A 14,636-nucleotide genomic window follows, 5' to 3' on the forward strand; every position below is an offset into this window, starting at 1 on the left:
TCCCTTATAATCGCCCCAAAACCAACAGCCATACCGTGATCCGAACTCGAGGCGTTGCACTTCAACAACCCCGGGGGAGGTGGCTGCTAGCGAGGGACCGGACAATCCGACTGACGCGAACCATTCCCAGTCACTACTTGTTGTTCGCCTACACCCTGCAAATCATCAGCAACAGGTTGTTGCTGCATCGAAGCTGACTGGAAGCAGCAAAAACACGATTTGTTGCCTCCCACGACTGCACCTGAGCATAAGCAAACGCCAACAACTGTTGCAAATTCAAATCCTTCTTCTGCCACACGTTTAAATTCTGATCAAACCAGAGACAACACAGAAGCACGAGATCAATGAACTTTCAAATGCATCGACGAAGCACCCAACAACTCAACAAGAAATTGGTACGCACAATCTTGACCATAAGCAATCTCCACAGCGCCCCAAACTACAGAGCAACCGCACCCAAATAAAATATGATCAAGATCCACAATGCCCCCACAATGAGAACACTCCGGCGACAGCACAACACCCTTGCTCAACAAATGGAACTTTGTAGGAACAAAGGAGCGCAAACAACGCCACACAAAATCTATCACCTTAGGCGGAAGTGATAGATTCCAAAGAATTTGCCACGGGCCTTCCACAAACGAATCTAGAGTATCGGATTAATTTCAATATCAAGTATCACTATCGGTCAAAACAACAATAATATATTGAGATTGATTTGCAGTTAATTGATGACAAAATATCATCAAGAGTTTAGATGGCGAGTCACCATTCTCGTAATATTATGTAATAATCAACAATTCTCATAGTGATATCCTTCTACTTAAAGGTCACAGTTGCATATGGTAGAATATAAATGATCAAGATAGTGAGTGGTAACGTAAACTCCTTGATAGAATTAAACCAAAAAAATCATAGCAAATGAATGAATCGATATCAGATGATCAATGGTATTGGTATCTCTTTTAATAATTCATTTGCTATATACTTAAATAAATTAAAAATTAACGAGGAAGAGTTAATTTGATCTGAAATTAGTGGTCGTCATCTCGTACAATCCAGGGGAAGATAAACTTCTATAATATCTGAGCAGACAGTACGAAACGAGAGTCGAGATGATGCCTTTGTACGCATCAAAATCACTGGTTGAGCAACATTTCTTTGGCAGGTTAACGTTAAGAAAAAAAAAATGTACAACAGCTACACTATACATCAGACTCAGAGCACGCACAGTAGGACCCTTTCTCTCTTTTTTTTTCTTTTTCTTTTTAATAAGCAAATCTCCATTCCTTGGTCCCACAATCCCTAACGACCCTTCAAGACTGAATTTTTTCTAGCCTCTAGGCAAACCTTGATGGAATGAAATTCTCACCCACTGTACAGTTACTCTTGTGAGATATACCACAAATGATATGCCAAAACTTCCCCATCCCGAGTCACATCACGCGGCTCATATGGCATTGAGGCCACACTGGCCCTAATCAACATCTCACCACTGCTTCTGCCACTCAACTGCCTTCATCAACATACACCTCCAGTTCCGCACAGAAAACAGTTACATTAGGCACAGATGGGCCGTCACCCTTCCATAAGGCAATCCACAACCGGTGTATTGACAAAGCCTAACCATTGTGCTCCAACTGTCCATCAGAAGTGGTATCTCGTGTGAAGTGCTTCTCCTTGGGAAGACAATCGACAGGAACATAACAATATCCTTTTGGTAACCGTGAATTCTTCATTGATGCTTCATCCGATGTCATTACCAGCTCCTTTTCAAATGTTTCAATTGGCTGAGATTCATCACAAGGCAAGCATCAGCCATATTCCTTTATCTATGCGCATGCATAAGAGAACGTGTAACAAATTTTACCTTCCTGGATTTTGAGTTCCATTCTGCATTATCCAAAGCATTACGAGATGCAAGAGAATATCTGTGTGGGATTTGCTTCCCAGAAAATGGCACCCTCTCATTTGGCTTCCGAACACAGAGGCTTTGGGAAGTGGAGCTGTTATCAGTTCTTTGATAATTGTCCACAGGCACAGGAACCTTTGCTTGGTGCTTCACTGAAAGTGTACTGTCCACAGTTACATCATCAGATCGCATTGCTTCACTGCATGATTTGTTATCATCTGTATGGCCTTTGAGAGAAGTTGTTGCAGATTCGGAGCTAACATCCGGATGGAAAAAGGGACTATGAACAAGCACTGAACGAGTAACATGATCTCTTTTACAGGCAAGTATTTCATGTGAGCAAAGAACCAACTCTCGCTGCAAACATTCACAAATTACATTCCAAGATTTATTCATAAAATAGAAAAACTATCCAACAGCAGCAATTGCACTGGAAAACAAGAGAATAAAAACAACCATTAAAAAAAATCACCTTCAATTTTTCACGTTTGATTATTCTTTCACAAAGAAGGCGTAATCTTTCCAGTTCAACCTGTAGAGGAGAATCCAAGGACAACTCAACAACCGCACAATTCATACGCTAGTATACATTATAACACCAAAATTATTACATAGCACATATCCAAGCAAACCCAAAAGATGGCAAGAAAGCCCTTACCCGAATTTGCTTCATGTTTTTCAACTCCTCAATTCCATGTTTATGAGTTTCAACCTACATATGTTATTGAACATATAAACAATACAGGAAAAATAACATGCAACAAAAAATTCCGGTATTTTTAGAAGAAATCAAAATTTTCAAACCTTTGCTCTCTGCTCCACACTGTGTTGTTCACAATAAGCTTTGTGATGCAATTTGCCACCACCAAGCTTCACATTCATACAGAAGCCAGCACTTCTAGCACAGGAGGGATGGAAAGTGATCTGACAGTGACCATAACCACACTGCAAAGAATAAAACTGCAGCTGCTTAGATACAAGGTACATTAATTGCAACAATTTCTAGTTAACAATTTGAGTAAAAAAAGTAATTTTAATATATATCTCACCTTAATGCACGCACCACGCTTGCAACCACATATACAACAAACGTCAACCCCCCTTGAAGCCAAATGCTGATATTCCATTCAATATAAATTCAAATAAGATCTATAGAACTTTCTCCAAGTAGTGATTATCTAATGCCTTAACATGCATACATACCATTCCCTCAACAGGATTAACTTGTCCCCTTCTGAATGTTGATTCAAGAACCCACTACAAAATACAAAAAGCCACGTCATTTCATTTCATTGGCAAGAGATGAAACATTAAAAACCCCCACAAGAAAGAAAAAATCACCTCAGCACAGAAAGCATGTACCCACTGGCCATCTAAAGATTTCCTAAAAGCACCAGTAGTACCACCACATAAGCCACATTCTGCAGCAGGATAAGGCTTCTCCCAAACATTTAGAGATGGAGCTCCGGAGGATCTAGATGAGAACAGTTCTTCACATAATTCACAGCGCCAAGGACCTGTAGATTCTTTAACGTTGCGATAGCAATCCAAGTGAACTGCAACCTGTGAACAGGACTAAATCAAAATTCCAAACAGATAAAAGTTAAAATTTCCCATTAAAGTAAAACTAATGGTTTTAGGCTAGAAAACCTTGCAGCCAGAACAGACTAAAATAGGATTCAGTACTGTCTCAGATCTCCTGCAGATATCGCACGACCTAGGATGTCCTTTAGAAAAATCTGTAACTGATTGAACAATATCTGAGTACTTTTCAGATGAAGTCCTTGAGACAGCATTCCTAGAAAGTGCATCTTTTGCTCTTGTCTGAGAGTTAATGCCGGCCCTTCCAACAGAAGCATTCAGCTTCAATACATTCTGCAAGAGAATAGAGTGAAATTTTATCCATATCTAGGAGCAGAGAAAAATAAATGCAAAAGAGGATCCATAAGAATAACCTCTTGATGACTAGAATCTTCCAAGCCATCTTTTCTCGATGAAATCCTGGAGGAAGCAGCTACAGCAGCAGTTGCAGCAGCCAACACTGCCTGTGCCTCCTTATGTCTTCTCTCTTTACGGCCCTGCTTCTTTGCTTCTCTTAGCTCATAAAGATATCGATTAACAAGCATAGTATCCCATATCTTTATCCTTGATGCTTCAACCTCCTGTGGTAGACTTTTAGCAACCCTAGAAACTAAATTATCTGTAAGCAGAAACACACAAAATGCAGGATATAGGTTATGACAAGACACGTAAACAGAAAGAACCCTAAAGCAGAAAAGATGAATACCGGTAACATGGTTTCTTGAAACTGCATTGCCCAGTAACCTATGCTGATAAAATATAATTTCCCCTTCCACTTCATCCTCTGGAGAAAATTGGAGAGCTCTCAATTTCCTAGCCTTAACTGACAGCTCTAAATCATCAACTAGACAACTCTTTTCATTGCACATTGAATGTTCACTTTCGTGACTGCAGCAAACACTAGCATTAGAAGATGCCACCAGACGAGAGAGATCTCCCTCCTTTGTACCTGTAAAGTGGAACTTATTAGACCTACTCAAAAAGACAAGCAGAAAGAAAGAAGAAACTGCAATCTAAATAGTGAGATGAAACTTGCCATAGAACTCATTTAATGTGTCCTTTCTGCCTTCACACTCACCCACTCTATTCTTGCAAAGCAACCCATTGGGCATCTGCAGCAATTGCTTCTGTGTATACGGGTGAATGTAGAAGTTAGAAAATTCTTCAGTTCTTCTGCAATACAAAATTGTCCAGTATCAGAGATTATCTCATCAAAATAGATAGAAAATCTCCTTCAAATTATAACAAACACTTATAAGGGGAAAAAGAGCTATAGGGTGCTGGTTTAACAAATAGAGAGAAGTCTTTTCACAAATTTACATGAGATTGGCGATAATTGGATTAACAATCGAGCAAATAGAATTTCCTTGATCTGTTTTCTTCTCAGGAGTCATTGCCCTCTCTGATTGACTCTTTCCATGAAGGCTGTCATTTAAGAGATCAGTTGAATTTCCTGTCCAATTGTACAATTATGGATACAATTCACATCAGAATCATAAAGAATAATTAAATTGATTGAGCTAATCAAAGAAAACATGGAAAAGAAAGACAACAAATCACAGATGCGACATTGTTGATGATAAAGAGACGCCAGCATCTTGATAATTCATACAGTAGAAAAAAGACAGCTTGACTATATGACCTGATTTGAACTGCCCCAAGTTCCTAGAAAACATAGGACTATTTTGGTCACCCTAGGTCAAATCTAACTTCCAAAAAAATTTTAATGCAATGTAAAATATTTTCATGAATACTGTACAATGCAATCTTATCACGTAACTTCGTGATTTAGCCATCCAAACAGATGCAAACAGAAACTTTCAACTGACAGTTAACACTGCAAAAGAAATTCACAGATTCTACCCATGTTACCTAAATTCTTCATTTTACCAAATCTGATACCTATATCTAACATATATCCATATATGGATATGAGAGAATGATGTCCGAAATATATGCAAAAATTGAAAAAGTTTATAATACCCATCTAGATGCAGAGCCGTGTCCAACACTTGGCCCCATCATAGGATACTACCACTAACACTTGTCATTAAATTAGCTAAAGGATTTGCTCTCAATTTTTTTTTTAAAAAAATAGCTCATGGATTGACCAGCCTTGGCATGTCACTTGATTCTACAAGACACATGAACTGCTTGCAATACTAACAATTGCTATTAACATTATTCTTGGCATGAGAAGCCAACCGTGTCGCAATCTGCTTAAACATATCATGAAAAAAGGAATATGGGTGGGAATCAATACCTCTTGAACAAGACAGCATGGCACCCATAATAAAATCCAAGAACCAAATTTAACATATTTAATCCAGCGAACAAAAACAATCGGGACTTGAGACAACTCTCAAAAATGTACAATGAAGAACTAGCTTTTATGAACAAATAAGCATAAATCTAGAAAATAGAACTCATCTGATTAGCATTGGACAAGATAAAACATAAAAAAGGCATAGATGTTTCATAAAGTAAACTAAAAGCTAGTTGCTTCAAGAAAAATTCTGAAAGAAAAAGGAAAAACTTTAGTGCCATAATTTCAACGAAAATATCTCAATTGAAACTCATGCATTTCAGCCAAAAGAAAAGAAGGGGGTGGGGGCAATGATTTTAAACCTTTTCCCGGCAAATATTTCCAGTATAACAAATTTCTATGACACTGATAAATATTTCTGTCTCTTCTGATACTTCATTCTCTGAGGGAAATTCTTTTGCAACAGAACTTTCACAAACAACAAGGCAAGATTAACAGCAAAAGTGTTCACTAAGCTAAATTAATAAGAAGTGTTCAGCCTCTGTTTCCTGTTTTAACTGGAAATGCAGAAATATAAAAATTGAACCTTCTTCAAGAAATAGAGTTTATTTAAGAATGATGACATTCAGACATGGTTACTTTCATATATACGCATATTAGAACCTTCTATACACAACCAACCAGAATACAGTTTATAATAAACTACCATTTAGTTTTTATATGTAAGGTCTAGGCATGTAGTGAAATGAAAACAGAGAGAATAAGAAAGCGCAAAGTCAAGCATATATATTATTGGAAAAAATGTTAACAAAAATAACAGTGTCCAGAAACAACCAAGGAATATTTACTTAACAAGAATATAGCTTGACCAACAAACAAGGCATTACATAAAGCAAAAAATTCAACAAAGAGTACCTTCAGATGTGTGAAAATGCCTCTCTGGAGAGTGCTGGGAAACATCAGGGTTGACTGAATTCTACACAGATGAGGAAACATCACTTAAGAAATGGAAGAAGAGTTAACGGATAATGTATAGGCATAAAATTAACCGAACCTATAACACAATACATAAAGTACTCTTTCCAAAGCAGTTTCTTCTTTAAATATGTAAGAGTCAAGGCATTGAAAGTTATCCACAGATCACTCAAAAATTAAATCAGAGTGAAAACAGGAAAAAAAAATATGTATTAATTACGAAAATATGTATTAACTAAAAAATTATATAAATATTAATGTTTAAAAAGTATATTTTTGTTTTTAATAGTAAAATAAGAGGAAGAAAAACTAAAACACTATATTATACATTACAAGTTCATGTTTTGCACTTCTTAGTTCATTAAAAGACATTTCCTTCATTGCACATGGTATACTTACACGACCAAACCTTAAAATAAGGCAAAACAGCTGACTACAAAAATCTAAACATCAACTTTGATGAAGACGAAGATGAAGATGAAAATCTCTACCAAAATATATCCTTTTTAGTTCATTAATCAGTGTTAATATTAGTAAGATTAAAATAATGGTTTTACATACATCACAAAAGAAACACTTTCAAATTGTTACAACTTAAAGGGCGCATGGTAGATCAACATACTGCACAACTTATTCTCAGATGAGCATTGGTGAACAAAAAAATTTATGCACTTGACTCAAATGAGTATTGGTGAAAGCGGCTTAAAAACAACTTTATAGAGACATTATATGAACTGCAACTACAATGTTCAATCACATACTAAGGAACACAACTGGAACATATTTGGTAATTGATTCAGGAAAGCAATATCTAAAAACTAAACAAATTCAAAATCAAAGCATTAGAAAAAAGAAGGCTTTTATGACACGAAATCCCAAGACAAGAAACCAGACAGCTGAAACTTAGAACAGAGAATCCCTAATGCATCTAAACCTACTCCAGAACCTCCAATCGCATCAAAAGAAAGGAGATACACAGTTATAATATACAAACGATATTGGCAGCAGATGGCAGTATAAAATATAAAGCAACATGCACAAAAAGAAGTTTTGGTTCAAAAAAAATCAATGTTGATGATTAAAAATTCTAATTAACCAGAAAAGCTCCAGCAACATAGGACATTTATATCAGATTAGCAAAGGCTACTAATAAGCAAGGAACAGTATATCAGATTAGGGAAATGGTGAAAATACTAACCACAGAGAAATACGAGGAGCTTATATATCCAACCATTATTAGCAAAGAAGTAAACAGAACATGTATATACAAGCTCGAAGATAAAATTCAATAGAATAATCGATTAACCAAAAGTTAGCTTGCCAAAGAACCTCCGAAATGAACATTACGATTTGGTATATTACCCTTCCAGTGGCATCAAGAATGGATATTTTACTTAAATCATTTGTTTCTTCCTTAGCAAGCAGATCAACCCTAACTTCATCCATCACTACCCCAATATCATCAGTAGTTTCATCAGAGGAGCATAATATTTTGTTATCCCTCAAAATCCTCACATTATTCTTGGTTCTTCTCCAAGGAGGCATAGGCTTGACAGCTACAAGATCTGCTATGTCAGACTTGGAGGCCATTATATCGTCAGAAATACCCGTTCCAGTCTCATCAGTCTCATCCTTCGATGAAATCAAAGACTTAATATTAACTTTTAAATTTTTCAGGGAAGTGCCCATATATGCATGATTACTAAGCCATTTCACTATTTCGCATTGCAGGTCAGGTGCCAAGCTATCATTCTGAAGAAAGGAAGACCAAAAATAACATCAAAGAAAATTAAATGGAGGTGAAAGCTGCAAACTTAAACTGCTTTCAGAAAACAAGGGCAAATAAAGTAACCACAATTGCAGGTATTACATTTAATGAAGCACTCAAAGAATCAGCTGAGATTCCAATCTCCGATGCTATATCTTTTACATTGACTTTCCCTCGGTCAATTAGCTGCATCATGTGTAGATTGTAAGACAGAACAATCTGGAAACTTAAAAACATTGATAGAACTATCAACCCAAGGATGACTGGATCAAATACCTTCTTCAAAATCATTGCAAAATTAAGAGAGCTAAATGGGCTATGTTCATCATCATTTGTCCTCTCCAACAACCCCACATCAACCAGATGCTGTGCCTCACCACATTCTGATGCAACTTGGGCATTTGATCTGGTACCAGACACGTCTATCTCCTGCAACTCACCATCACCAGATTTATCATCTAGACCTATGCCCACTAAAATTTTATCTCCGTTACTTTGGCTAATTTTTGAATTGTGAGAATTGTCCATAGATTGCAGCGAAAGTTGGTTGGTGATAGAAGAGTCTGTGCCAGAAGCACAAAGTTCTCCATGTTGTGGGGAACTGCTGTTATCATGGATTTCTGAATGTTTAGAGCAAAATGCCCGTAACTCAATCTGTAGAAAGAATAAAGAGTATTGATGACAAGAAAACCTCAAAATAAGAACAAAATAGTTACAAATAAATAATAACAAAAAAATCCATATTCAGGGAAAAAATGACACTTGCATTATCACACCCAAATCTTCCCCAAACTTCCATTCTATGCCTGGCTTCTCTTGCACATATAGGATGGAATGAGGTTCTGCAAGTTCCTGCAAAAACGACCAACATCCATCACAACCAAAAGCATTATAAACTCATGTCAAGATAACAGATAGCTCAGCATTGAAGCAACACACGAATCAAGTTAAAAACTTGCTCAAATTTAGCAGCAAGGAAACCGAAGTGTGCAAGGGAAAACTTTTGTGATCATTTATGTTGAGATAGTTTGTCTTTAACAAAAGTTACGCTCTTTGATAAATTATTGAATATGCTATGGACTACAGACGGTATTAACATAAAAAATTAAAGAAAATTATATTTGGACAGAAGAGGCAAATACACCATGTAATTAACTACCAACCCATTACACAAAACATGATAGGTAAAAACCTATTGCAACTTGGAAAGCATTGGTGAAGTTTGACTTCAGAACATTATCCAGCAACAAATAGCAGCGCTGTGACAAGGCAAATAAATCCATGGACTCATTGGAGTCCCTTCAAAACTTTAAATAAAATAATCATTTTCAGGTTCCAACAGCAAAAATTATCATGATTGGACTCCAACCAAAATGAGGGTACTAATCAATACTACTGACCTACTCAAGTCCTTTTCCTCAAATTCCTGACAACAGCTTTGCTAACCAAAAAAAGGTAACCAATTATTGGATCTTCAAGACACCCAAGCAGACATTTTTCTTCCTTAATATCAGCATTGGGGATGGATATGATGATATCATTCTCATTCCAAGTAAAGAGACCAAAAGATTTTCAACAGAAGACAAGAACAAGTAATTTTATCTATATTGCCTATTTCTAATCCAAAATGTTGGGAAGATAGATTATGCTAAGAAAACCAGTGCCATAAACTGTGTTGAAACAAGTATGAAACACACACACACACACATCGATAATATTTTCATGAGAACTTCCTTTCACTGATCAGCTGCAACCACCCTTAACTTCATCCAATGTCTACACAAGATCCAAGAAAGTCATTATCCCAAGAGAAGGAGAGTCACCTAGGTTCTCTTAATTGCTTCTGCATAACAGCCTTCCTAAGTGATATCTCACACTTGTATCAAAAGAAAAACCCAAAAAGTCGTCAGCATAGAAAGCATTTAAACTGTCCTCTCCAGTTTCTTCATTAAATATTTTGAAGGCACAAATTCAAGTTTCAAAACACCTTTTCTGAACAAATCAGTAGCCTCTGATAGAAAAATATGCTCTTGATTCTTGACCAAACCTGTTTATCTCCATAGCAATATTATCAGAAGAGAACTTTCTATAAAGGTTTGTTGACCAAGGAGGAATCTCAACTCTCAAACTACCTTGCCTCCTCCTTCATATACTCAGAAAATTCCCAGATCAAATAACTTTTATAAGAGAGCAGAAGTGACACAAAAATGATAATGGAGGTTGATACTCAAGTTGGTGAATGCTGAATAGTTTCCATCAAGCATTCTACTTTTACAAGTTCCCTTACCAGGTAATTTATGGTCACAATACAGATCAATTCACATTTTATGGGAATAAACCCTGCAACGGCACACCAAATAAGTTGCACATATGTTACCTCCCTAGCAAAAAGAGAAGAGAATGGAAAACCTTTCTACAGATAAGAAGGATTCTAGAAACAACCATTCCTAATTGAACTTTGCCAACTTCCGCACCATATGGACCTAAACCAATCATAAGCCTAAAGGAGCCAATAAACATAAGCTGAAAGCTGACAGATTATTACCACAATTTTGAACAAATAACACCTACCACAAGAGCCATTTTACTTGTTTGTAGACAGCATATTACATTCTGATATTTAAACATCTGGCCTCACTCCCAGTATTTTCTCAAATACCTTACTTTATTTCCCCCCTACTGCCCATAATGATACCTTAAAAAATGCAAGTAGTTGTAGTGAGTATATCTTCTCTCTACTAGATATTCCTCATGCACATATTAAGATAAAATTAAAAAAGAAAACTATTCTAAGACAGTTTGAATAGATTGCTGCACCAAAATATGAAATGGACTGAAAGCCACCAGTACATAGAGAAGAGATATCCATCCTTCTTATAACACAAGAGGCAGCAAATAATCATTCAAACTTGGCAAAGAAAGGCAAAAAGTTTTAGATAGGCTCCTTAATATGAACAATCCAACTTACCATGTTAATAATACTACCATTTCAGCTAAAAAAATACAAAAGAAATGTGGAAACTTTTGTAAAAGGTAGTTCCCAGTCCTGTTATATGTGAACAGAAAACAAAAGGAAAAATAAATTTCTCTACTAACAAGATGCATAAACTGAGTGACACCATGGACAAAATATCCCCTTATTTTATTTGAATTTTTGAAGTTACTACTTATAAACAACAAAATAATTGTAGCCATTACTCTTGATAAGAAACACTTTCAAAGAACACATTTTCCAGTTGCAAATCTCTAGACTAATGGAAATAAAAAGCAGCCAAAGATTTGCATAAAAGAATGCACACCTTGCACGAAAAAAATAGAAGCAGAATGCCACGGAAAAAAAGACAGAGCAACGAACATACCATGACTGCACCGAACACACGCACCATTCTTCACCTTGCATACATTACAGACTAATTTCTTTCTGGTGTCATTTATTCCTCCCGCATTAATAATTGGTTCCATCTTCTTCAAGTCTTCTATATAAACCTCAGGCATCCAGTATGAACAAAACAAGTGAGCAAACTCCACAGATGAACCATTTTCATCATTCTTTTGGACAGGCTTTAATGCACCACCCTGCTTCGGACAAAGTACACAAGATTTCACTGTACCATCGCCATCATTTGTCAGCTCACACCAAGAACAGAGCCAAGAACTATCTACATCTTTTTGCACACCATAGCACTTCTGATGAACAGCGACCTTGCAAGAACTACAAACAATTAACCTGTTTGATCCTTTTCCAGTATCACCAGTGCAACAAAAGTGACATAAAGATGAATCCCCGTCACATGGACGAGCAACTAATATTTTCTCCAGCCCAGCATCTTCTCCAACAAGCATCCGCTTCTTTGAAGGCCGCTCTGAAGATAACAATATCCTACTCCTAGAACCTAAAAGCCACTCTAAACTACTAGTTGAATCTGGAAAAAAGTGTCCTGTTTCCTTTGGTGAAAACTGAGCTTGCGTTGCAACGCTATCAATTTCCATTAAGTGCCCATCCTCAACCCTGACGACCTCCTTCCCTTCTTTACCAACATTACCATTTGCATTCACACCATTAAAATTCTCTCCACTACTCACACTCGCCTTCTCATCCACTTCAGCATACAAATTTGAATTCCCTGTTAGCTCATTTCCAACATAAGGAATCATAAAACACTTCTTCCTAGCAGCTAAAAACCTGGATGGTATAATCTCAAACAAAGCATCAATATCCGGCAATGCTAGGTCCCGAAAAAACACTTCCGTTTCAGCCCAAATGCTGGCTTCTCGAGCCTTTTCCCCCTGCCTGGAAGACTTCTTATCTGCTCCCGAATGCGACTTCTTATGCTTCTTCCTACTATCAGTCTGCTTCAACAAACTAGCCAGTCCACTGGGCAGCGTTGGCACACTCAACCCCGACACAGAACCACCTTCAGGGACATCAAAAGGGGAACGTTGGCAAAGGGCTTTCCGTGCCTGAGAAAAGAAATCGACACCAACATCATATTGCTTCTCGGAAGTCTCAGATTGGATCACCGGACTCCGACTGGAGACCCCAGAAATCGGGCGGCAAAGCCTCTCCTCGGTGCCGCAACCTCCGTCCGCACCCCTACCCATCATCTTCTTCTGCCGGTGGCATAGGGCTCCGGTCATCACCAACGACAACCAAAAGCATCAGTACCACCAACCCCTTGGTATTCCATAAAAAAAATCGAACCCTAGGTCTAACCCTAACCCTAATCCTATCTCCAGCCCTTGGAAAACACAAAACCCTAACCCTAAAAATCAAGTTCCACTATCAGTCATTCCGAAGGAGAAATAAAAGAAGGGGGAATAGCCATAGAAAAGGGAAACAAAGAGGATAAACTCGCGTCTAGGGTTAGGGTCTTGTTTCGGATCCGATTTTAAGTGTTGCGTTGTTTTTGTTTTGTTTCGAACTTTTTTTTTTCTTTTTGGGAATTTCGAAGAGAGAGAAAGATAGCGAGTGAGAAAGGGGGGGAGGGGGAGGGAAAAAAATAAGAGAGAGAAAGATTCGCGTTTTTTGCAGGCAGAAAGGACGGTTCGTTTTAGGAGGTTATTTACTTTTAATTTTGTTTTTAAGTGGGGTTTTGATAACATGTAATGACACCTAACATGTATACTCGTGCAGTTGCCTAGTTTCACCACGTGGCATTCTTATATTTGTTTAACCGGATAAGATGTAACTTCTTAGTATATCTTTATCAATAATATGATAAATAACTCTAACCTATTTATGAAATAAATAAAATCGCATTATCTATAAATAAATAAATAACCATAAAACCAGCTCATTAGGAGCTATTAATAAACCTGATTATAAGTCGTGTTACATGTATGGTCTGCTTAAAAAATAAAAAAATTTGGATAAAAATATTAGTTTGGATAAAAAAATTAAACAGATCAAGCCTCGAGCAATTTTTTTAGCTCAGGTCTAGCCCGGCTTGAATCTCATGCCTATACTTTGTTTTATATTTTCAATTTATTAGTAAATATTTATTTTAATATTTTTAGTGTATTTAATGCATTATATTTTTTAATTTTATTTTTATATACAAAAATTTATTACAATCGAGCTTGGGTTTAACATTTTTTATTATGAGTTAGACTTGAGTAAAATTTTATGTCCATTTCTGAGTCGAGCATAGTCAAGCCTAAAAGGCAGATCTCAAATTCGACACCGACTTAACTCGACCCATAATTAGGTCTAGCCATTAGGAGTAAATAGGGATGTTGTAGTAATTCGCAATCATTAGAAATTAATGGGGAAAATGGGTAAATTATCAACACTATTTTGTTACGAATATGGGTATTATGGAAATTTAAATATAATAATATTTTAGTGAAATTACAACAGAATTAAGTCTGAACAACAAATACGATTACCGCGACTCAAACCTAAATCATACATGAGACAATAAACATAATAGTATTTTAAATTATTATTAAATGGTTAATCAAAATGCAATTATTTTTATATAATATCAAACAGGACTTTTCATTTTTCTTTAAAAATTAATAATTTTTATATGTTATATAAAACGACCTCGTAATGAACTTTATCAAAAAAATAAAGGTAAAATAGGTATGTAAACTTAAATGTAAGGGTCAAAATGGATCTTTCAATTTTA

The 14,636-nt window shown here is 36.5% G+C and overlaps 1 protein-coding gene across 5 annotated transcripts; it reads right to left on the minus strand.

The window, feature by feature from the left end:
• Positions 1 to 1,004: 1,004 nt before the first annotated feature.
• Positions 1,005 to 13,548, minus strand: LOC107925927 (uncharacterized). Of its 5 annotated transcripts, XM_041113674.1 has the most exons (20): positions 11,802 to 13,548; positions 9,269 to 9,354; positions 8,779 to 9,156; positions 8,605 to 8,688; positions 8,097 to 8,486; positions 6,675 to 6,735; positions 4,814 to 4,946; positions 4,530 to 4,666; positions 4,200 to 4,442; positions 3,868 to 4,112; positions 3,563 to 3,787; positions 3,254 to 3,475; positions 3,116 to 3,169; positions 2,962 to 3,027; positions 2,717 to 2,857; positions 2,571 to 2,624; positions 2,385 to 2,444; positions 2,021 to 2,269; positions 1,871 to 1,981; positions 1,005 to 1,790 (listed from the first exon to the last, which is right to left on the minus strand). In XM_041113674.1, the coding sequence occupies exons 1-20, from the start codon at positions 13,138 to 13,140 to the stop codon at positions 1,623 to 1,625; spliced, it is 4,446 nt and encodes a 1,481-aa protein (XP_040969608.1). In that variant the 5' UTR covers positions 13,141 to 13,548; the 3' UTR covers positions 1,005 to 1,622. The 5 variants fall into 5 exon arrangements, with proteins under 5 accessions (XP_040969608.1, XP_040969617.1, XP_016712175.1 ...); XM_041113683.1 differs by having other exon boundaries at positions 1,871 to 2,269; positions 4,572 to 4,666; positions 11,862 to 13,548; XM_016856686.2 differs by having other exon boundaries at positions 1,871 to 2,269; positions 11,862 to 13,548.
• Between the last annotated feature and the right edge of the window lie 1,088 nt (positions 13,549 to 14,636).

This window comes from Gossypium hirsutum, chromosome A01 (genome assembly GCF_007990345.1).
Source record: "Gossypium hirsutum isolate 1008001.06 chromosome A01, Gossypium_hirsutum_v2.1, whole genome shotgun sequence".
Lineage (NCBI taxonomy): Eukaryota > Viridiplantae > Streptophyta > Magnoliopsida > Malvales > Malvaceae > Gossypium > Gossypium hirsutum.